General features: G+C 40.0%; 1 protein-coding gene across 1 annotated transcript in view; it reads right to left on the bottom strand.

Annotated features, from left to right (window-relative positions):
* The window catches only part of rbpjb (recombination signal binding protein for immunoglobulin kappa J region b), a 51,279-nt gene that overhangs the window by 7,212 nt on the left and 21,270 nt on the right, over positions 1-22,797 (bottom strand). The window contains exons 2-10 of the mRNA XM_028038662.1: positions 15,137-15,175; positions 8,058-8,153; positions 5,218-5,383; positions 4,230-4,404; positions 2,631-2,768; positions 2,387-2,499; positions 835-975; positions 585-740; positions 389-492 (exon numbers count right to left, since the gene is read on the bottom strand). Of these exons, the coding sequence (XP_027894463.1) occupies positions 389-492; positions 585-740; positions 835-975; positions 2,387-2,499; positions 2,631-2,768; positions 4,230-4,404; positions 5,218-5,383; positions 8,058-8,153; positions 15,137-15,175 (1,128 nt within the window). The remainder of the gene's footprint in view (positions 1-388; positions 493-584; positions 741-834; positions 976-2,386; positions 2,500-2,630; positions 2,769-4,229; positions 4,405-5,217; positions 5,384-8,057; positions 8,154-15,136; positions 15,176-22,797) is intronic.

Here is a 22,797-nt window from a genome sequence, read left to right as displayed (position 1 = left end):
TTCGGCCAATAAGCTGAAAGTTTGAAGCAAACGCATGGCCCATTAACATGTCTAACACATCACTCAATGCACACCTAAAGATACTGGTGAAAAGAAAATGTCAGGACTACTTATGACATACTACACTAATACTTGTTCATGGCCGGTTGCAAAATAGGAGAAATGAAGTCCCTGACATCTATCCATTATTAAAGGGTAATAAATCCATTTATAAGGTTTGGCACTCCAGCGAACCACAGCATTCACATATTTTCCATCATTATAATCAGAGGATAGAAGGTAAAAATATTTTTTGCCACAATGTCATCTTTTTTTTTTAAACCGTCGGCAGGTATTCTTCAAAAAGGGGCGTTTTCTCTCTTTACAATCCGGAAAAGCAACAACCGACCTGTACATGGTTTCAGCCTCGACGTCTCCGAACCAAACCCGCAGGTTTGGTGTGAAGTTCTGCCCCGTCAGCTCCAGCATGGCAACATCCCCGCCGCCGTTAAGCTGCAGACAAGACCAGACGAGTTCAAACACGTGAACCGATCGTCGCTGCGAAGACGTTCATTCTGAGAAAACACCGCCCGCGCCGAGGCTACCTGTAAGCTCTCTACCACAGGCACAGGGGTTACGGGTGAGTGGACGGGGCCCATGCCCTCGTAGAAAGTGTACTCTGCCTTGTCCGTGCTGATGATTGTCCAGGAGGCGCCGTCGTTGATCATCTCCTTGTTTGGTTCCTTTGGGCATGGAGTAGCCTGGCATGGAGGGTGGAGAAAGGTAAATGGGAATTCGAAAGGTCTGCGTGGCGTGATTTTTGACATTGCATGCAGAGGACACTGTGGCACAGACTTGAAACTGGATGATCCTTTCTTGGGAAAGGCACAGGTACATGCGCTCCGTGTCCTTCAGGTAGAAGGCACACTTGTGCAGCTGGGAAACTGGGTCGTCGGCGTCCAGCAGGGCCGTCTGCTTGTCGACTTTTCGAATGACCTCATAGGAAAACAAACGGAAACAAGCGGATAAGCCGACGGAGGGATGGATGTTATGATAAAGCAGAGGGTTGGATGGGAAGTCTCGAGATCGAAGAAAAAGGACAACAAATCGAGACCACAAAGACATTTAAGGAAAAAGAAAAGATTACTTTTTGATTGCAAAGTATTCATTCTGGTTAATGTGTTATGCTGCTTGTCAAACTGCAACAAGAATTTTTTTTATTTTTATTAGAATTTTCTGTGGTAGACCAACAAAACGTTGATCATAATTATGAAAAGAAAGGAAAACACTATAAAAGTTTTACTTTTTGGTGTGTTTGTATTCTGCCCCAGTCAATTACTTGCAAAAAAAAAAAAACTTCAGCAATTTTCGCTGCAAGCATTTTGAAACCCAAACTATCGGTTTTGAGGATCTAGAGACTGAAATCCTTATCAGCTCTTCTTCCAAAAAAAAAAAGAAAAAAGCTCAAACTCAGACTGCATGAAGAGTGTCTGAATATTTCCTAAAGGGATTAGTTCTTCACTCTGACTAGGCCATTCTAGCGCCATTTTGCTGCATCTCTGCCTGAAAGCTAGTGATGGTTGTCCTGCTGAAAGGTTTCTAATGTGACTGCACTTGATTTTATTTAGAGGTATAAGAATAAAGGGGACTATACACAAATGCAGGGCACACTTTTCAGGTTTTTATTAGAAGAACATTTTACAAACCATGTAAAGTTTCCTTCCACATGACAATTAAACACTACTATGTGTTCTATTATAAAACTCTGAAAATGAACTGGAGTTTCTAGAGCTAATGTGATAAAATTTCAAAAGAATTACAAAAGGAACAAATACTTTTGAAAGGCAATGTAGGTCAGAAGAAAATGAGGTTAACAAACATATAAATAGATGGAAGAAAAGACAAAATGTCAGTTCGCTGCTCAGAAGAACATGAGTCACAGCAGGAGTGAAGAAAAACAAGGATGACTTTGTCAAAGAATAATTATTTGAACAAAATAAAAGTCTAACGTTTATGAAGAGGGGGAGAAATAAACTCCTTTTATGCCAGAAGAGAAGAAGATTGACAGCTCTGTGCAGCCTGCTAATTAAAGAACAATGAGAAGATCTAGTTTCCTCAGTGTGGAAAACAAAAACGGGGTAAAAACTGTTTACACACACACATACAGTATATATATATATATAAATAAATAAAAGAACATAACATGATTTTGTGAGTACTGGCAGCCTGGTTTTGACATGTTTGGACAGAGGCAGGACAGCAGCGTCACTCAGCTTCTATTTGTGAGTGTTGGCGGAGGAACAGCAAAATGTTCGCCTGTTTCTGCTGCAGTTTGGTGCTTTTAATGTTTCCCCTGATCTCAATCATTGAGATGGTTATTATTAACTATTATTATTTATTTTTTTACCAGTCTGGGCAGCGCCATGCCGGTGACCGAGCACACCAGCTTGACCGTCTGGCCGTAGTGAATGTAACCATCTCTCACAGTGAACTCCTCTCCTTCTGACTCCTCGTCGTCCACTGGAAACGCAAAGGAACGACCAATCAGAGCTGCTTGATGTTCCCCCCCACCACACACTCACCACAGTCAGTCAGTCACTTCAGTTCATCCCTCAGCAACATATCGTCACGTTTGGGTGAGGGCGACTCACACAGGTGGATGTAAAAAGCCCCCCACTGCTGGGAACTGGCGTGGAAGTTGCCCCCCTCCACGTGCAGGTAGCGCGTGCTGACCGTTTGGGAGCGCAGTCGGTTGAACAGCGCCACCTTGGTCCCTGATGCGATGCACACTGTGGGCGAGAACAGACAGGCTTACGTAAGGAGAACACGGCCTGCTGCCCACCGGGTGACGAGAGGTGTAAAAACAGCCAGGCGGAGCGCGGCTGCATCACACAACAGCTACTGGACAGACACTGTAGATTTAACGATGCTGCCCCCTGGTGGTTAAACGTACTTACTTTTTTTTATGACACATTTTTAGTTTGAATTCCACACTTTACTTGAATTTAAATGTGCAAAATAAAGACATTTAATGGGGGGAAACATTCCAAAAGCAACCAATAAGGGTACAGATAATAAAACTTGAATGAAAACATAAGATAAAAGCGCAAGTAATAGAATTCAAAGCTTTTTCTTAATTTTCTCCTCTTTAAAAAATTACACATCTAACCTTTTCCTTAAGAATCATTTTTCTTAATAAAAATAAGAAACTGCTCACGTTGACGTGAGAACATCAGCAGTTCAAACACGAATGTACGCTGATGAGAAGATTTACGACTCTACTTCGTTCAGACCGCTGAAACAATCCGCCCAAACAGGTTCCTGACAATTAGTGGTGCCACAAACCTGGGAGAAAGTCTGGTCTGAACACAGTGCTGGTCTACCACACCTCCTGCCATGAATGCTAGTGAAAAGCACTAAAAGCTGCTAGAAAGAAGAGCTTGTCTTTACACTGGGAAAACTCTGAGGCACAAAAGTGAGTCATTGACAGAAAATGATGCTGAAGATGTAAATTTAAACTCAATGTTTGCATTTTACAGAGTTAAAATGTCAAGAAAGTAATTAAGCTAATTTTGTTTCCCCCTCATTTGAAATCCTTGTTAGGTGTTAAAATACTGCGCTGCTGTTAGAATTATGCACCTAATAACATGTGACTTATTTTTATGTTTTTATTTGTATTTGTTTTGTTTTTTTCCTGCTTAACTTACATAAATATGACCAGAAGAGACAATGTTTCACTGTGATGTTTGCTGCTTAGTAGAATAAAATATTGAATAATTTTATCTTTATTAGACAACATCTCAGGTAAATTTAAATCAATTTTGTAAAACTATTTGACTCCAAAACATTTAATTTTCACAGATAAAACTTACTTTGATGCACACTGTCTTAGGAAATGGATGACATGAAAAGGTCAGTTACAGTATTTACATTCTGTAGTTTTCCAACTAAAGTATACAGAACTGCAAGTTAATATTTTGAGTTAAAAGCAGTGAAAAGTACTGACGTTCTGTTAGTTTTGACATTTATAAATATAAAATCTAACCAAAAAGGACAAGATAAGCTCTAGAAACCTGGAGAGCATCTCTAAAAAAATGTATTTCTTCAGTCTACAGTGCTGACCTATTTCTGCTAGAAAAGTCAAATGTGTTGTAGTGTCAAATGTTTTACTAACGCAGATTTGACGATTGTGCTCCAACTGTGAACCGACAGCGGACAAAGACACAAAAGAGGAAACTCGTCCAACTCACGGTCAGCGTTTTTGAGGGACTGCTTCTTTTTGGAGGGCTTGGAGATGACTTTGATCCTCTTGCTGAGGAAGACGCCAATGTCTGCGCTGTTGCCGTAGAACATCTTGACGGACAACATGAAGTGCTTTCTCTTGTCGGAGTCGGATATGTACAAGGTTTTGGCTGTGCAATAATTCTGTCGTGGAGAAGGAGGAGAAATTGTGAAGAGTTGGATTATTTTTGCTCAAAATGCAAAGCGAACTGATAGGTCAACGTCAGATTTATGTTTTTGTGTTCATTTATCTGCTGCTGGATGTTTAGAAAAATCCGCTGAAAACTCTTATCTAATGTTTGTTTGTTCTGAATTTACTTAGAATCTCCTTTAATATAATTCGCTGCGAAAGTGAGTGAATCCACAATTCCTCTTAGGATCTTCACTGGACTTTCTTCTAAGTCTAAATATTGGTTAATCCGACAAGGTTGTCAGATTGTGATGGCTGCAATTTGATTGGTTTTGAGTGAGTATTCCTTCATTTCAGCTTGCACATATAAGGTGCACGCAGTGCAAATTTGGAGGAATCCACCAGAAGTTTAAATACACAGAATAAAAACACATATACAGCTTTTTTCCCCTCGCCATCTGAAGTTAAATTAGACCAAGCTTCTCTTATTTTAGGTCAGTTAAAAATTACCAGCATTATTTCTATTTGTTGAAACTCATAATAATGATTTCAATGCCATTACTGACATTTCATTCCCCTTTTGGATGAGTGAAGTATTTTTTAACTGAATATGAAAGAATAATTTATCATCAAAAGAATTGGAAAGAATTTATTAATTTTGTGAGCAACTGCTGGCACAGAGTCAGACACATCTGTGTTTATTTTGTAGCTGCTCAGCCATCTCCGGTTATGTCACATCCCTTCATCTTGACTGGAGGGATGTGAAGGAGTGGCTGTGGCTCCAGAGCAAACGCTTTCTTTTGGGCGTCTTTTTGTGTAATTTGTACCTTTCCCTCTAGGTTGAGCTGTTGCATTTCTTGGTCGCTGTTGCCGATGCCAATGAAGGCACACGGCTGCGACTCGTGCTCATTGCAGCCGTCTCTCTCCATCTGCTCCTTCTTTTTCTTCCAGCCGCTGCCCATCAGGTAGACACAGGGAGGAGGGCAGAAGAACCTGGAAACAATGAGGTGAGTGTCATATTTTTGGGGGGTTTTTTCCCAACGCACCTCTGTTTCCAAGACAACCTTCTCTAAATATGCCTTGAGCTTTTAAGAATCAACATTTATTCACATTTCAGATGTAAAAATAATTATTTAAACTCAAATACTTAAACAAAATATTGTGCATCCTAATTTACACCACTAGAGGGCAGCCTGGTGACATCTCTCTTGCAGTGAAAAAAAAATAAATCTGGTTCAATATTTTTAAATGCAACTTTATTTCAACAGTTGTTGCACTTTGCGGTGTAGACACACACACACACACACACACCTACACACACACACACACACACACACACAAAAAACTAAGTTTCTAAATAATTATTCGACATTTTAGTCCTTCAGAAATAAACCGTTGAAAAAGAAGAAATCGGCTCATTACTGAACGGACTGGGTTCATGTGGAACTGGAGAGCAAACTGTTTCGCAACTCCAGTCTCTGACTCTGTGGGTGTTTGTCTACTTTCACCTCCTATAAAAAGCACAGAAGAGCGAGAAGCGGCGAGAAACGGGGTGGGGGGTGGGGGGTGCCTTTAAGGTTCTTCGTTCACCTCCACTCTTGAGACCCGTGGGTAAAAACAGAGAGAGCCATGGGGAGAGTTGCAACCTGATAATAACAAAGCAGCATCCTGCAAAGTCCTGCCGGACAAAGACTATTATCTGAGGAATTCATCTTTTCCAGCTCTTGGTGGTTGGCGTCCAACGTTTGATTTACCAAGAGATAGGCGGCCTGATGAGATTGCAAGCAGTGTCGCAAGCGAAGCCAAAAAACGCAGCGGAGCCGCAGAGAGCAGCGGAATGAAGACGTGCAGCGTTTCAGGGGCAGGAGGGGCGGGAGGCTATAAAAAGTTGCAGCGAGGGGTGGAAAGGTGAAGCGCAGCGTTACAGGAAGGGTTTGAGGAAGAAGAGAAGAGTTCGAGAAAGCGGAGTTGAAAAAAAGCCCAAAAACCTGGAGGTGTTGCATCAGCTGCTGATTGAAGTGCAGTTACATGTGTTGCATAGAAAATGAATTGAAAAGTTTGACTGCAGCAGGCTCTGCAGCTTAGATCCAACCAATGAAATTCCTCCCGATTTCCCAAAACCTTCCCTCTGGAGGAGTTCGACTTCCAGCTCTAGCTGGCTTCAGCTCAATGCGATTTCCATACTTTCCGTCAAGACTGATCAGTGCAATACCTGAAGAAAAATGTTGCTTTGTTTATATTCAAACAATAACTGATAGGTGAGAGGCGGTGTTCAGGTCTCCAGTCCATAACACGGCAACAATTAACACTTTTACTTTAAAAAAAATATATATATACTGGAAAATCGAGTTTGAAACAGTTTTGTTCATGAGATTACGCAAACTGTAGCAGAAAACACCAAACCTGGATATTGTACAAACTTAAGATTTTTTGTCATGTAACGCTTACATTCATTACACAAAGAGTGAAATATTCCAAGCTTTTATTTTCTGGTAGTTTGGATCACTTTGGCTCATAGATGAATCAGATTATCACATAAGTACTTACAGAAATGACCCGCTTCTGGAAAGTCGGTTCAATTCTGTTTGTTTTGCTTGAATTACTGCATCAATGCGGCGTAGAATGGAGGCGATCAGCTGAAGAATGATGGGAGGAAACACGAGCTGCGTTGACTGTGGACTAGGTTTGTCACAATAATTAATAAATCAATTAAATGAAAGATAAATTAAGACAAAGTAAATTTCCATTGGCATGATCTATCGTTTAACTCTTCTCCCTTTCTTTCTACCAAAAAACTGGATGATAAAAGTCTTCAGTTTGGTGCTTCGGTTTGAGCTAAACATTTTTTTTAAGGAAAACTTAAGACTTGTTTGCAGAGACGTCATAATTAATTTTATTTATTGTTTTGTTTATTTATTTTGGATATTTAAGATGTCTTCCAGTTCCAGTGTTAAATGTTCATTAGAATTGAAAGTTTATTGATCCTTGAGAATATGGTCTTGCGTTATTAGTAAGTCATTATCATTGTATTGCTTAAAAATGGTCTCAAACCAACAATATTATGGATTATCCTGATTACTCCTGGAACAATTTATGTGTGGACAAAACCTGGTGGGTGTCAGTGGGTTAATTTTATTTTGAGGTGGACAGAATCGGTTCTACACGCAAGCAACGGCCGATTGCCGATCTCTCAAAAATTAAGGAAATCAGGGGCAATTTGTTGGTGCACCTCTGATTGTATCCTTTCAAATACTGTGTATTCCTTTGTCAATTGTGAAAATGATTTTTTTTGCAGCTCTACATCCAAGTCAAAACCTTCACACTTATAGAGCTTTATCACACGTTTCATCTACAACATGGGAGAAATGAAACGTTTGGAAAAAATATATTTTTGTCCATACTAAAGACCCCACATGAGCCCAAAGCGAGCTCAAACTCCATGCGGAAAAACTCAAGGTACGAGTTCTGTTTTCAGCATCCTGGGGACGAACTAATCCTTAACACCCAGTCTGTGTCAATCCCTCTAATGATTGCCTGCTCTTTTCAGAGATGTTGTGGGGTTACACGGGTTTTGTTTTGTGACGGTTTCTTTCTCACGGCAGCGTGGCGTCCAAGTGCGGCGATCGTTCAGAGAGAGGAAGACGGCCAACGTCGATCGGAGGCTCACCTTTTCTCATTGCCGTAGGATTTCTGTGCAACTTTTGCGTGCAGGATCATGACGGTTTGGTCGCCTCGCTCCTTTAGGTAATTCCTCATCGCTTCTCTGCAACAAAACAGAAACATTAAGGTTTTATCGCCGACATACCTTGTCACTTGGAAGGTAAAGGTTTTTTTTTCTTCTTTTCTTTGGATTAGAGTTGCAATGATTCATCAAAAAGCATAGCTTGAGAAAAAAAAAAACCCGAAGTGAATGCACAAGTGTCACACATGTAATCAGATTGAGGTGAGGAAACGCATACAGTGAACTCAGGATGACCCAACAAAAGACTCGAGCGCTTGCCAAGAAGTTCTGCTCTCCCCCAGATGTGTCCGTGTGGGGGTGGGCTGAACTCTCAACGCCTGGCTCAGGGGGACGGAGGGGAGCAGGAGACGGGAACGTGGAGGAGAAACAGAAGATGTAGAGAGAGAGCGAGAAAGAGAAAGAGGGGAGTAATGGAAGGATAGAGAGGGGAGAAAAACAACAACAACAAAGCTGACCTCACCAGCAAAAACTTCTTGTTTTCTGGAGTTTTTTCTGGGGTTTTTTCTCATTCGGAGCTTCTTGCCCCTTAAAAGGCACAGATCGCGTTTAGATGGAGACACCACATCACACCTCCACTCAGGCTGCACACATGAACAGATGTCAGTGACACCTGACACGCCAGGGTCTTCACACACACACACACACACGCACACACAGATAAATGCCGTCCCAGTCTCCAACGTTAGGCTCAGAGCTGGAGTTCGACAGAGCCTTTGTTATGAAAAGTATGGGGCCTCCTCAGAGCGCAGCTTTGTGTGTGTGTGTGTGTGTGTGTGTTAGGGGAGTGGAGGGGATGCAGCAGAGGAGGAAGTCCAAGAGGAATTGTGGTTTATCCATTTCATAATGGACTAGAGAAGGCTTTCTTACGTCACTCTAATGACATTTTTATTGGATATTTCCATCTGACAGCAAAGCAGAATTTAGCAATTTCTGAATTACTGACTGGCCAAATCTTATAAACAAGAACAGGCAGTGGAACTGATCTGAAGCATCCATTTATCAGGGTCCCTTAAAGGATTTATCTTAAATTCTTAAAGAAATATTAACTTTACACATTTTTAGTTCCTTCATATTAATTCAAAAAGGCAAAAATACTGAGAACTGGAATAGGAAACCTGACAAAAACCACAGACAGGAAAGAAGGACAAAATTAAGGGAAAATGGAAGGAAAGGTAAAGGAAAAGGAAGAAAGAACAAAGGGAGGGCAGAAGGAAGGAAATTGAGAAAGGACAAAGGAAGGAAGGAAGGACAGTTTGGAAACCACTGCTTTAGACAACGGGAAGGGAAAAGTCTGCGAATAAGATTTTTTTCAATGCTTACTTTCTTCATTCTTTAAATAAATCACCAACAGGTGTTTTGTTTTTTTCTAAACTTTGTCTTGGGGTTGGTGTGAAACCAATAAAGGTCAGGGACTGATGTTTTCCTCCCTTCACTGTCTGACAGATTCAAATACCACCGCTTAGTTAGAGAAGGACGCAGCTGTCCTGAGGTGTTAAGAAAGAATGTAAGTCTGCACTCATATCTTCAGATCTTCCTCCAGAGTGCTGCATGCTGCTAGAATAAGAAACTAGTGTCAGCTCGGTTATGTGCAACACCCCTTGGCTTTTGGTTAACACTGTTTCACAGCTCAAGAAACCAAACCAGAACCAGACCGCTGCAGCGACGTTCGCCTATCGAGACAGATCGGCTTTAGCTCAAAAGGAAGCTTTCACTCTGAGGGTCGTTATTCAGACCGTTCATGGTTTTGCTTTTGTAATTGTTGCGGCATGAAATTACGGATTTTCCTGCATTTTCTTTCTTTAAAGGTGGGGCCAAAGTTACACTACTTTAAAGCGTTATTTTTTCCATAACATGATCTTGCAAAAAAATTGAAATTGATACACAAAACCTTCCCCAAAAAGACAAACAAACTGGATTTTAACTTACATTTTACATGCAAATGACATTTTAAGTACCTTCTTGAAATGGTGCTCTTAATACAAATCAAATCCTGCCCTGAGAAAGTTGTCAAAGTGCAAATGAAGAATTTCATATTGGTCATTCAAGTTAACATGAACTGAATGCACAAGAGAAGCAAATCAAACAGAACATTAAAAAAAGTCAGTGATTGGTCAAAAAAGAACATAATACTGTAAAATGCTAATGTGATCTGTAAGATTTACAGAAAAGGTGCGATGACAGGTTAAGATTGAAAGTCCGCGGAAAATTTGCGAATGATAAAAGTTGTGATCGCAACTTCCTGGAGGGAGCAGCAATAGTCCGTTGAGGGGCGATTCCTGAACTTTATAAAAACGTATAAATAAAAACGTAAAAGGGCCGGGACGCTGACTCTTAGTAGAGTCCACGAGTATCGGCAAGAACTTGGTACAAGGAGAAAACGTTGGTCAATATGTTGGCCAACGTGTTTTATTTTATTTTCAGCAAAACGTATGAACAGTGAAAAGGTAAAACTTTTACTAAAAATAATTCATTTACAGAGATTTCCACAGAAAGGTGTTACAAGTTTGGTTCCTAGAAAACAGGTCTGTCAAAGGAGGATTTATATAGAAAAAAAAACAACAAAATCTGATCTAATCTGGTGTTTCTAGGATCAACTGGCTAATCGGCCGCCTCTCACTCGGAGCATCAAGTTGTGTCTCCTTTAGCGCAAAAGTCAGAAGGAGAAGTGAGACAGTGACCAGCGCACACAAACCAACTTCCTGTGGAAAACTAGTGTAGACAAACATTAAAAAAAAGACATGTTCTTGAAATTTAGCATGCAAAATTAAAAACATGCATCCAGCCTTTTAAGGAAATTAAGCACAAATTGTTTATAAAGAACCCTTCCTATCTCCACCCCCCCAGAAAGTAGCTATATGAATCAAGTCTGTCAGAGCAGAGAAAGTGGAAAAAAAAAAGAAAGAAAGTATCACAAATAATCTGATGCAATAGCAGAATGACGGGAAGGAGAGCTGTAATTTTTTGGAGGGCTTAAAGGAAATTTGCATGTTTATTCTAAGAAAATAAACTCCAATAGAGGCAGAAGGGAACAGAGGGAAGGGAAACAGAGAAAAAGAGAACAGATAAAACAAATACAAGGGGAAAACGTATAAGAGGTGAGACCACCAAAAAAAAGAAAGTGTCAAACACATACCAGTAAAAAAACTAACAAAAAACCCCAGAAGGACTGTGGTGCGTGTGTGCGTGTGTGTGCGTGTGTGTGCGTGTGTGTGTGTATGCGTGTATGGGACAGTGTAGAGACAGGGACAGTCCCACTCTGCTTTAGCTGCTGTTGCAGATGAAAAGCCAGATGCCTTGTCTGCTCCTCTTCATCTGAAGACTCATTTAACTTACCTTTGCTGACACACACACACACACACACACACACACACACACACACGTAGAGAGTGGGCACCCTTTTACGGTCATGCACAGTGAAAAAGCTCAACTAGTTTCAGAAGCCCGCTGATTGAACCTCCCAAACCTTAACAAATTTTTAAACAAAAATCTGTGCTGAGCAACAAGGGAAAACATTTTTAACATGTAATATTTTCAACACCAACTGACCTCAAAAGCAATAGAGATTTTTCTACATTTATTTATCAGCTTGTGAGGTTCTGCATCTGCCCAAAGCTCAAGTATCCCGCAATTAGTGCTGCAGCTTTCCAATATATTAGCAATCTAAAACTGTATTGAATAATCCCTTGATTAATTTGAGTGATCCTACTACTAGGGTACATTTCCTAGAAAAACGGAGGTTGAGCTGCTAAACGGAGTTTTAAGCATGCGACGTGTCTTGCATTTTGGATCATTTGATATTGCATAGTCACAATGTACTGTGCAACTCATGTAAGTGGTCAAATCAGCTACTACTACTAACAATAATAATAATAACAATAATAATGCACAGCAGGTTATAGTCATTATTAGTCCGTTGATAAACTCACATATTCTAACCTGCTGTAGCTTGTCCATCATATCCCTCCTGTGGTTTAAATCCTGTCCATAAAATGCCCAAGTAATGACCAGAGTTTTCTTTTTCTTTAGCATGCAGATATACAGAGCTGCCCCTCCACCACCTGTTGCTGCACAATGACCGTTAGTTGCCAGAAAAAAAAAGAGGCCACTATACTTTTCCCTAGGCCTGTCACAATGTCACAATAGCAAATTTTGCTGGATGATAAATACTCCAAAAAATGTTTGCAATAGACAATAATACTGTTGTTTTGAAACCATTTTCAAATGATACAATGGTTATGGCATGATAATGTCAGTAAACTCTCTCTCAGATATCAATGAAATTTAACTACTACTGCATATTTATCCCTGGAACAGGAAGACATTTTAAATATCCCAAACAATAAATAAATAAACAAATAAACAGAATGAATAATGAAGTCTCTGCAAACAAAACTGCCATTAAAAAAAGAAGCTAGTTGAGCTTAATGCACCAGACCGCCAGACTTTCGTAAAGGTTTTTCTACCAAAGGAAAATATATTCACTAATGTATGACCTGAAATATATTCTGATATATATTACTTTCCCTGTGACAGACTGGCGACCTCACCAGGGTGAACCCGCCTCTGGTCCGGAACGTTAGCTGGAGATAGGCACCAGCACCTCCTGACCCCACTAGGGACAAGGGTGTTAGAAAATGGATGGATGGATTACTTTCCCATATAATTTTTTAGGCAATAAGATGTTTGTTTTCCCTTTTCAAAAATGGACATGAATAAGTTTTGTATTTGCATCTTTCAATTTATTTCTAATACTGTGCAGAAAATGCTTACGTGGTCAAATAAAATCTAAATAAAATAAAATTCTTTATCCGATTAATCATCAGAATAATTGACAGATTAACTAAAGTAATTGGTAGTTATATTTAATCCCACTTTCTGTGCTTACTGAGGTCCTATTTCATTTTAAAATGTGTGTAATGATGGTGAATTACTCAACAGTGACTACAAAAAAAGAGAAGATTTTGACATGTTTTTGCTGTGACAGCTGGGTGGTTTGTCAGGCAATCCAACTTAGCTGCGCGTCCTTCCACAGAACCGGTGTCTCAGATCCCCCTTCACAAACTCACCTACAGATTCAAACCTGCAACCCTCTCTGCGGACTAACTTCGGACGCCCCTAAAAAGGGATGATGCGCTCTCTTCGAGGTCAGGGCTGATGCCAAACAGAAAGTCATCCAGTTACGTTTAAACGTGGAAAATTGACGTAGCAAAACCTTTAGAAATGGGGAATTGAAAAAAAACAAAAAACAAAGAGCAGAACATCACGATGCACAGTGGTACAACCACAAGCTGCACTTAAGGGGGACCGTTTTAGAGGGAAGAGAGAGAGCGAGAAAGAGAGAGAGAAAGAGCAAGCTCCATGTCTGTCATATTTTGGGCCATCAAAAAACCATCGCATGAACCCAAGGGCCACTTGCAAGCCAGGGAATTGGCAGCACATGAATAAAGAGGAGGACACATCAAAAGGTGCTAGGGCCCCATTTTTTTTTTCTTTTTTCCCTCAAAACCCAAAGCTCGGCAGTTCCAGGCAACGTGCAACCCCTCAATTTCCTCGCCGAGACCCATGTGCGAAAGCCGAGCACATGTGCGCACGCAAAACCCAATAACCTGTTCCAAATAACAAAGATGACAAGCAAAAAAGCGAAACACATGCAAGCGCTTTACGGCGAGCCGCAGCATCCAACAACACGGAGCGCTGAACGACTCGCAGCGAACTGAAGGCAAACGAAACGCTCCGAAAACCCGCAGCGGGGTTGTTACTCGACGCTGCGCGTTTTTAGAGCTGAAGACTGAGAATGGAGGAGAAGTCCCGTCTCTCAGGGTTGATTCTCTCCACAAACAAACTGTGAGAAAAGAAGCTTGTTTACCGCACAGGCTTATGAACAGGAAAGTCTCAGCAGAGATCAGAACCATAATCAATGGCAGCGGAGCAACTGTGATGTAATACAACAGGGAACAACGGATAGACTGAGGATGGCTGATGGTAAAAGATGCTGCGAAGGCAATCCACCCAGAAATGCACAGCAGTCCTTACCAACGCGGCAACATCACCAGAACTTCAGCGCCACGGAAAAGTATCAACACCCCTTACATGGATTTTACTGGAATTTTATCTCGTGACAAAAAATTGCAGAGTCTAATTGTGAAGCTAAAAGAAACTTTCACAAACACATTCTGAAAGGAAAAGCATCTGTTTTTTATTCAGCCATCTTTAGTTTTTTGGAGAAGTTGAACCTCCACTTCAGCCAAAAGTCTTTTCCAGCCTTCATCAGCTTTTTATAGACTCTTTCCCGTCTCTACTGAAAAAAAAATAAAATAAAAAATCCCCACAGCATAATGGTGTCATCACTGTGTGTTCCCATAGAGACACACTGTGTTTCAGGGTGATGTCTAATGTCCAGTTTTGGTTTCATTTAGCCTGATACATCCTTTGCTACAAATAATCAAGTGTACACTAAATGATTGCTGTCACTCAGTTTTGGGGAATAAAATGTTTATTTTCCCATTAAAAAAAAAAACGTAGTTATTTGTTTATTTGCATTTTTTTATGTATTTCTAATATTGTATAAAAAGGCTTAAGTGGTTAAATGAAAACTCTGCAGAATGTGACAATTTTTTATTTGATTAATAATTTTTGTAGCCGATGGATTAATCAGAGTAACTGATTAATCGTCTGACTAGTCAATTAATCGTCAGAATAATTGATAAATTGTCTCTGTAACTGATTAATTATCAGAATATTAGATAATCGATCACTAAAATAACTAGTAGTTGCAGTAGATGAAGCTTGTGTTCGTCTACTCCAACAAACTCCAACAAAATACTTTGAAGTTTGTGGTTGCAACGTGTCAAAAGCTTTTCTATCTTTATATATGAATTTCTGACTTCACTTAAATCACCAAAGACTTCAGTTCCCAAGCTGACGGACGAACATATCAAAACACGAGAATTAACACATGTTATGCACTGTAACGGACAAAACAAAACCAGCAAAACATCTCTCACCTTGTTAGGCGTTGTGGCTGAGGGCGCTCCCCAAACTTCCTGCAGACACACAAAGTGAGAAAAAAAAAAAACATAAGTGGGCCAGTTATTAACCACAAGCAAACAAACAAACGGTAAACACGGCATTACTAAACGGCGCATCTTTCCATGCACACAAAATCCACCCATTCTGACCCTGACAGAGTGCACTTCCACAGAAGCAAGCAGGTCAAAGCGAGCGGAGGGTGGAGAGGTTGAATAGAAAAAAAAAAGACAAGAGGATACCGTTATAAAAACGTGCATGAAGCTCAGCCACATGCTGCAGGTTGTTTAAGATTAGATTAACCTCTTAGTATGCTCAGAAGACACATCCACAAACTTAGCTTGGTTATCTGCACATCTAAACGGCCCCATGGTGGCCTGGATGTTTGATGACTGTTCAGCGACTTGTTGGTGAACAAGTAGAGCAGCAGCCTTCTGGCTTTTTGGGGTTTTTTTGGGGGGGGAGTGAAATCCAGAAATGTCTCGCTTGATAAATTTACGACAGGGATTCTCGTTCAAAGGTTCATAAATTTCACAAGCACTGAGTCAACATTAAGCATTTTGTAAACTAGACACGACAGGATGTGACAGGGCTCACAGACACAAGAGGAACTGGATGCATTTCATCACTTCGGATTTCTGAAAGATGCCAAACAGGCGTAAATCTCACCTAACAGGATGAGGGATTCAACTCTCCCGACGAAAACGGCTCAACGAGGCCGAGTCAGGTAACATTTCTGAGTTAAGATGAACTTTAGCAGATGGAAACTATTGATTTATGCGCTTTAGAAATACACTGATGGACAACGCAAAGTGAAAATCAAGAAATTTGGTGATTATCTTGAGAACACAAGTATAAATCTGAACTGTGTCTCTGGAGTACAGTTACTCGACTTTGGGAAAACAAAAAGTCAAAACTCTCTCTGAGTTTAATCTGTGCAGAGCTGATCGAAGCCTCTTCTACACTACAATCACACGAGAAAGTAAGTCTGACAACCCTACTGAATATGTTTCTGACCCTTTAGGCTGAAATATCTGAGCTCCACCCATAGGTGACGATAAAGTCCGCCCCAGCAACATTAAAGTTTTAAAACCAGATGGCTAAAGCAGTGCTAGACAAAAGATTTTCCCAACAATCGTTGCTTGTGTTTCCTTTGACTTGGTTTATCGTTTCCTCTCAGTCGTTAACTTCTTCAGTTCACATTTGACATGTAAAGGAAAAGCCAATCAGGATGAAGGGCGACCGATGTTGAGAAACCAGTTAAAATAGCTCCGGCGTTGTTGTGGCCAAACAGGCAAAACTCAGACCAAAGCTTAGATCTGCAAAAATGAAGAATTGGACTCAAGAGTCCCCGCCCCGTCACTCTTATGAACCAAACTATGGATACAACAAACAGCATGTCTGTTCAACAATTGACAGCAAAAAGCATGATTAAATATCAGCTTGTTAGAGTGGCATTATTATAGGAAGAATGACAAATAGGTACGTTTTTGCACAGTTAACACTGAAGAGTCTTCCCTGATGGTACGGAGACGTTCCAAGAAGACAACGCCAGAATTCATGAGGCTCATACTGAAAGAGTCTGGACCTTCAACCTATTCATTCAGAATCTGTGGGGTTAACACTGGATGAAAATAAACCTTGTGACAGAAACGTTTCAACACAATGCCACAGTGAACATGTGCTATAATAAAAGGTTGTTTTTCTAGCTTTTTGTGGCGACTTTTTCTGACAAGGCGTCGCAGTTCTAAAAATGAAACTATGAAAATTGGTCTTTTTTTTCCCTCCAGCTTCTTTGACCAAAAGAATTACATACAAATATAAGTGTTATCTTCAACAATTAGTTCTTTTTAAAGATATTTGTTAAACTAAAGCCACGTATGTCCCGTCAATGAAGAGTTGAAGGCCTGATTAAAGTCAAAATCTGCATGCAGCCCTCAGACCACTTACTCTACCACATGGGCATGCATGTAATCAAAATTAATCTCAGCTCAAAGTTAGGAGAGTTCTCTTTCTTTGTTAGTAAAACAAACAAAAATAAAAAAATCTGATGTCATAACCAACACCATCTGCATGTAGCTGTCTGACCATCTTCCTCTCTTATTAAAAAAAAAAAAAACAAAAAAAGAAAACAACTTCGCCGACTTTGCACAGGCAAAATAGAAACTAGTAACAGTCAGAGGAGGCTGCGGAGAGGCATGCAGGGTTTTTCCTGTGGCAGGGCTCTACCTCTCAGCTAACTACTCATGAGCTGCGGCCCGGCAGTTTTTTCCGGAATCAAGCTGACAAACACATAAACAAAAGACCTCGCCACTGCTGCGACAGGAAGCAGGCAGCAAGGCCAAACCGCTGATAGAGTCAACATCAAATATACTGCTGATCAGCTTCTCATCCATTTAAGGCCCGGGGGCAGAAAAGCGGTTGGTGTCAGTGTTGAGAAACTTGACTGAATCCAAAATCTCTGAAGTTCGCCAAAAGCAAATGTGTATCTAGAAGGATTCAGAGGACACAAACGAACGGGGGAATCCCTGGATGTCAGAAGCACGAACACTTTCTTATCTGCGTTAAAGATTGTTCACAAGTGTGAAACCAAGACATCTACCGAAGCCTTATCCTCTGCACAGGCTGCCTTTCATCTCTAGGTTCCGAGAGCACATGTGTTCAGCCTGAATCAGTCAGTGAATGACCTCTGAACAGAATAATTACAATCTTATTTGTCTCATTTAGTTAAATTACAGCTTGTGCTACATCAGATGCAGAGGTCGGTTGAAAAAACGCGAGTCCCACCTGCAGATGTTTAGCAGCGTTTCATTTCAGGAGTGTTTAGTGTTTACCACCTTCCATGATCAGAAAAACAAGTCGGTAAGTTTGGATTCGATTCTTATCACGGCTGTTTGCTTATGACTAAACGGGCCAGAAGAAATCTCAGAGGAAACGAAAGCCAGTTGCAGGTAATTGAGTAGCGTACTTTTTTTTTTGTGTGTGTGAATGACTATTTTAGCCCCAAAGATAAAAAATATCTGCGGTCCTTGACTCTTCATATTTCGTAATCTTAGACAGACAAGAAAATAATTCCAAATAAATATTCAAATCGATTGTAATATTCAAAAATCGCAGAGAAATTTCAGACTTTCAGCATTCTCAGTCACTTGTTTCTTGTGTAAGCATCAGCTGCTGCAGGATATTAGAAAACTATTATAAACATAGTAATATTCGTAAATATTGCAATGATTATATTGGGGTGGGGAGGGACACATGCCGATTTTATTCTTTCCACTTTCGCTCTCATTTGTGCTTCCGTCACTCTGACCTTTCGGACTATGTCATTTATGTCCAGTCGGAGCTAAATATTACATTTATCGAGAAAAATCCAACCTTGTAACTCTAGGAAAACAATAATTATTGTGCTCCAAACAACCATTTGGATATTGAACATTGATGGCGATGCATCACTCAGCACTAACTGCAGGGTTACTCCAAAAGACTGAATGCATCATTGCCAAGCACCATATGAATCCATAATCCCAAACAGACTTTTTGCAACATAAAAACTGAGCACACCAATAACATGTTGATGTTTTGATAAACTGCTCAGGCCCAGCTAAGACCTTAAAGGTGCAGCTCCTCATAAATAATGAAAACACAAAGATCTCAACCTAGATTTCCAGACATTCTGTTACGGTTTTTGACATGCTCCTGCTTTTTCTCCTGCCTCTCTCGCGTATTTCCTGGCCTTTCAGTCAGCCGATTTAGAAAATCCCAGAAGCTGAACCAGTGATTTCTTAACAGGCGATAAAAGATATTTACATATGCTTAAAGAAAAAGATGCACACGATTATGTTTTCCAGTGTCATTAAATGAGACCAAATGTTTTTTTATTATTTTTTCAGGTCAGTTTATGTTGCTTTCTGTAAAGCAATATAGACAAACATGAGAATGTACAGTATCATATCTACTACTGTTCTTTGAATATGAATGCATATCCACAGTGGCAGATGGGTAAATATTACATTTTATTATAAAAATTATTCAAAGCAGTTAATAGCAGTTTTACGTCTAAAAATTAGCAACGCGGAGTTATAATCAGACCAGACAGGAAGCATTCGGAGTGAGAATATTAGTTTCAGTAATTTCAGCCTGAACTTTGGGGGGGGGAAAATCGACTTTGAACTTGTCCATTAAAAGCTTGAGACTTGATTTGGAAAAACAGCCGATCCAAGTATGAAACACCTACGGGTAACCAAGCGCAGCTGCCGTGAGATTTATATTAAGAAAGTGAGCCAAATAGAAAATAAGAGCGAGCAGGAAAAAAAGAAAGAAAAGGGAATAGAGGAAAACAGGACGAGAGAGAAGCAGATATGACTTGTGCCTGAGCCAGATGATGGGAAAAGAGGTAGAATGATTATAAGGGAGGACAATCAATAAGGTTCCCACAGTGCAGCGCTGATGCTTCCACTGGCTAATAGATTCCAGACGGCTCTCTTATCTTCCTTCAGCTCCCTTCTGAACATCACAGCACCTACTGCACGCTCCGAATGATGGAAGAAGCGATTACAGCAGGGGAGAGGGAGCGTGATGTTCAAGGCAAAATAAGGGAGTAATATGGGAATGAGACAGAAAAGGAAAACATACAAAATACAGAAACATTTATGTGAATGTTTTGTTTTTTTCATTGCAAGTTTCCACCTTTATGTTTAGGTGATTTTATTCAGTGATATAAAAAAAAAATAGTGAGCATTAAGATAGTAGCGGTAGGACATCAAGGCTTTCAACTTGTGACATGCGCTTTTGGTTAGCCAGTTCTGTGAAAAACCACAGTCCACACTTCTTTTCACCTCACCTCCGCAAACTGACTTTAGCGCATCAAGCCGAAACACAAAACACCAAAATACAGAAGAAGCCCGAACGCAGGAAACCACAAAAAGGTAGAGCTGCAGATGTCAGGGGCAAGACATTCTCACTGTTGCATCAGCACTTCTCCAGGCGCCTCAAACATGCAGCAGCGTCTCACTGCTAACTTCGTCAAACAGCAGGAACTAGAGCCTCGGCTTTTGTCTTCTTAACAAACACACAAAAAAAAGCCTCATTATACGAGCTGTCGACATTAGAAATCGGGCAGGAAAAAAAAACAACTGACAGTCGTTCGCGGAAAACGTTGAACTGTTTCCTGCATCTCCGCATATCATGGCACTGATTCCAAGAAGCAGAAGAAAGGGAGAGGAAAGACGCAGATCACTCAGCTGCCAAACAAAACGTTTACTCATCATAGTTAAGAATACATTAGAGCTACACACTGCATGAACTATATTTCTCTTCACTGTGTCAAATAAGGTTGCTTATTTTAGTAATCGATTATTCTGATTAGCCGATTTTTCATTAAACCATTTCAGCCTCTTTTTTGTAACAGAAACTAATTAATTTTTTAAATACGAAAACCAAACATTTTATTGCCTAAAATGCAACACTGAACTCCTTTAGTGATTTTGAACCACGTGAACCTGAAAACCTATGCCACATATTTACTGTTTTTTATCTTAAGTGCACAATGTATGTATATTTCGTACAATTTTGGCTTCGTTACTGCTCTGAATATGTTGTTCTTTCAGCAAATGGCCTTTTTTAAGCTTTTGTACTGTTACTAAATTAGATGATGATTACTTGAATAATCGATTAATCTCGATTAATAGTTCCAGCCCTAGTGTCAAACATAAAAATCAGACTAAACTTTTCGTTTTTAGGTCAGCTGGGATTAACGAGGCCATTTTAATTTATTAAATGCCAGAGTACTCAAAGAGAAGATTCCTCCAGACAGAACCGGTGCACATCAACTAAGTTTTTAGACTGCCTTGCGAACAAACGCGTCTTGCTCAGAAATTTCTTTGGGACCAATACAAAGGTTGAAGATTTGGTTTTGCTGTTCTTTAGCCGCTTTGTGTCTAATCTGGCTATATCTTTAGGGTCACTGATGACCTGCAAGAACCTTTTGTGATCCAACTTTAACTTCCTGGCTGAGGTCTTGACATGTTGCTCAATACTCCCACACAGTTTTCTGTTTCCCCATGCCAGTTCCTCCTGCAGCAAAACGCCCCACATAATGATGCCTCCACCCCCGTACTTTACAGATGGCCTGGAAGTTCTTCCCGTTTCCTCTTTCACAGTTTCCTCAAACTACAGCACACTGTCGCATTCGTAGATATAGCTGAAACCTTAGACAACTCAAGGTAAACCGCCCCCATCCCCCAAAGGCAGTGAGGTAGAGGGAGTAGTAGTCAGGCTCTGATTACAACAAAGCAAAACAAGAAGTATAGACCGAAACAGAGACAAACCTCCAGTCATGTAGAAATGTGAGAGGACAAAAAAACATTTTCATCTTAGGTTAATTTGGATATTACACGCCATCATTTTTGACTTTGTGTGTGTAGCAAAACAAGCAGAGTGTAGCGAGTAAAGCTTGACTAAATCAATATTAAACCACCAAAACAGTTTTTAAAAGTTCTGTAAAGCGAGAATTTTAGTTTTGGACAGAAATTTTACAATTCTGGCTGTGTCAAAGAAACGGTGACTCTTAGCAATTCAAAGTGAGCAAAATATTCAACATTTAATCTGCGAAAATAATAGACATAAGACATAGGGTGAAAATGTAAATGTTTGTACAATGGAGCTATTATGAAATAACTTAATGTTTTATTTTTTATTTCTGTTTGAAATGGTCAAACTTTGGATAACAAAAAATGCTGGATTAGTAAAGAGTTCCAGAACAATTCAAAACCCTCCTTTCAGTTTTTAGGACATGCAAATATCAACAGCTTCAGTTCATATTTACCACAAAATGAGTTTTTGTTAATATGGCAACTTATTCATCCCAGTATATGGTGAACAATATATAACAGAATAAAAAAAACGGACACATTTGAATTGAATGTCATTTTCATTCTTCACTCCAAGATCAGAGCATAGACAAAGTGATGCTGTTAATAATCAGAGGAACATTGCTCTCTGGACGCAGCTCTGTAGGACAACAGGAAGAGTTAATTGTGTTTTAGCAGGTAGTGGGAGGTACTGACGGCTGTTATGAGTCAGACTCTGATTTTATGCTAAGATGTGTGTTTGAAGGAACAACGGTAAAAACCTTAGAAGACAAGAAAAACGCACCAAATGTCCTCTGCTGTCATGCGTAGATGAAAAACATTTAAAAATTCATGGCAAAACAGACATGTGGTGTAGCTCTGGCAGGTGTCTTATACTGAATAGCTTTAAATTATTAAACAAGGGATCATTTCTTGAGTTTGAAATGTTTCCATTTCACCTAAACATTTACAACAAGGAAAACAGAGAACATTTTGCACCCTGAGCACTTAGCAGGAATCTGCTGATGGTATCCTCACAGCTTACGTCATTTAATTGCAATCCAACATTTTTCTATTGAATACTTTTAGGAAGTGCATTTTTTTTTATACACAGATGTTATCGTAGTGTCTACACCAATCACGGGGAAGTCCGTTGACACACTAGCTGTGCAACACACGTTCGTTGACAGCCATGACTAAAAAACGTTTATGACACAAAAGATCATTGATAACGACAGAGGTCCTTAGAGGGCACTATCCAAGCATATTGCTGGAAAGTTGAGTGGAAGGAA

This window comes from Xiphophorus couchianus, chromosome 14 (genome assembly GCF_001444195.1).
Source record: "Xiphophorus couchianus chromosome 14, X_couchianus-1.0, whole genome shotgun sequence".
Taxonomy (NCBI): Eukaryota; Metazoa; Chordata; class Actinopteri; order Cyprinodontiformes; family Poeciliidae; genus Xiphophorus; species Xiphophorus couchianus.
Note: the sequence above shows the minus strand (reverse complement) of the source record. Positions and strands in the feature narration are given on the sequence as shown.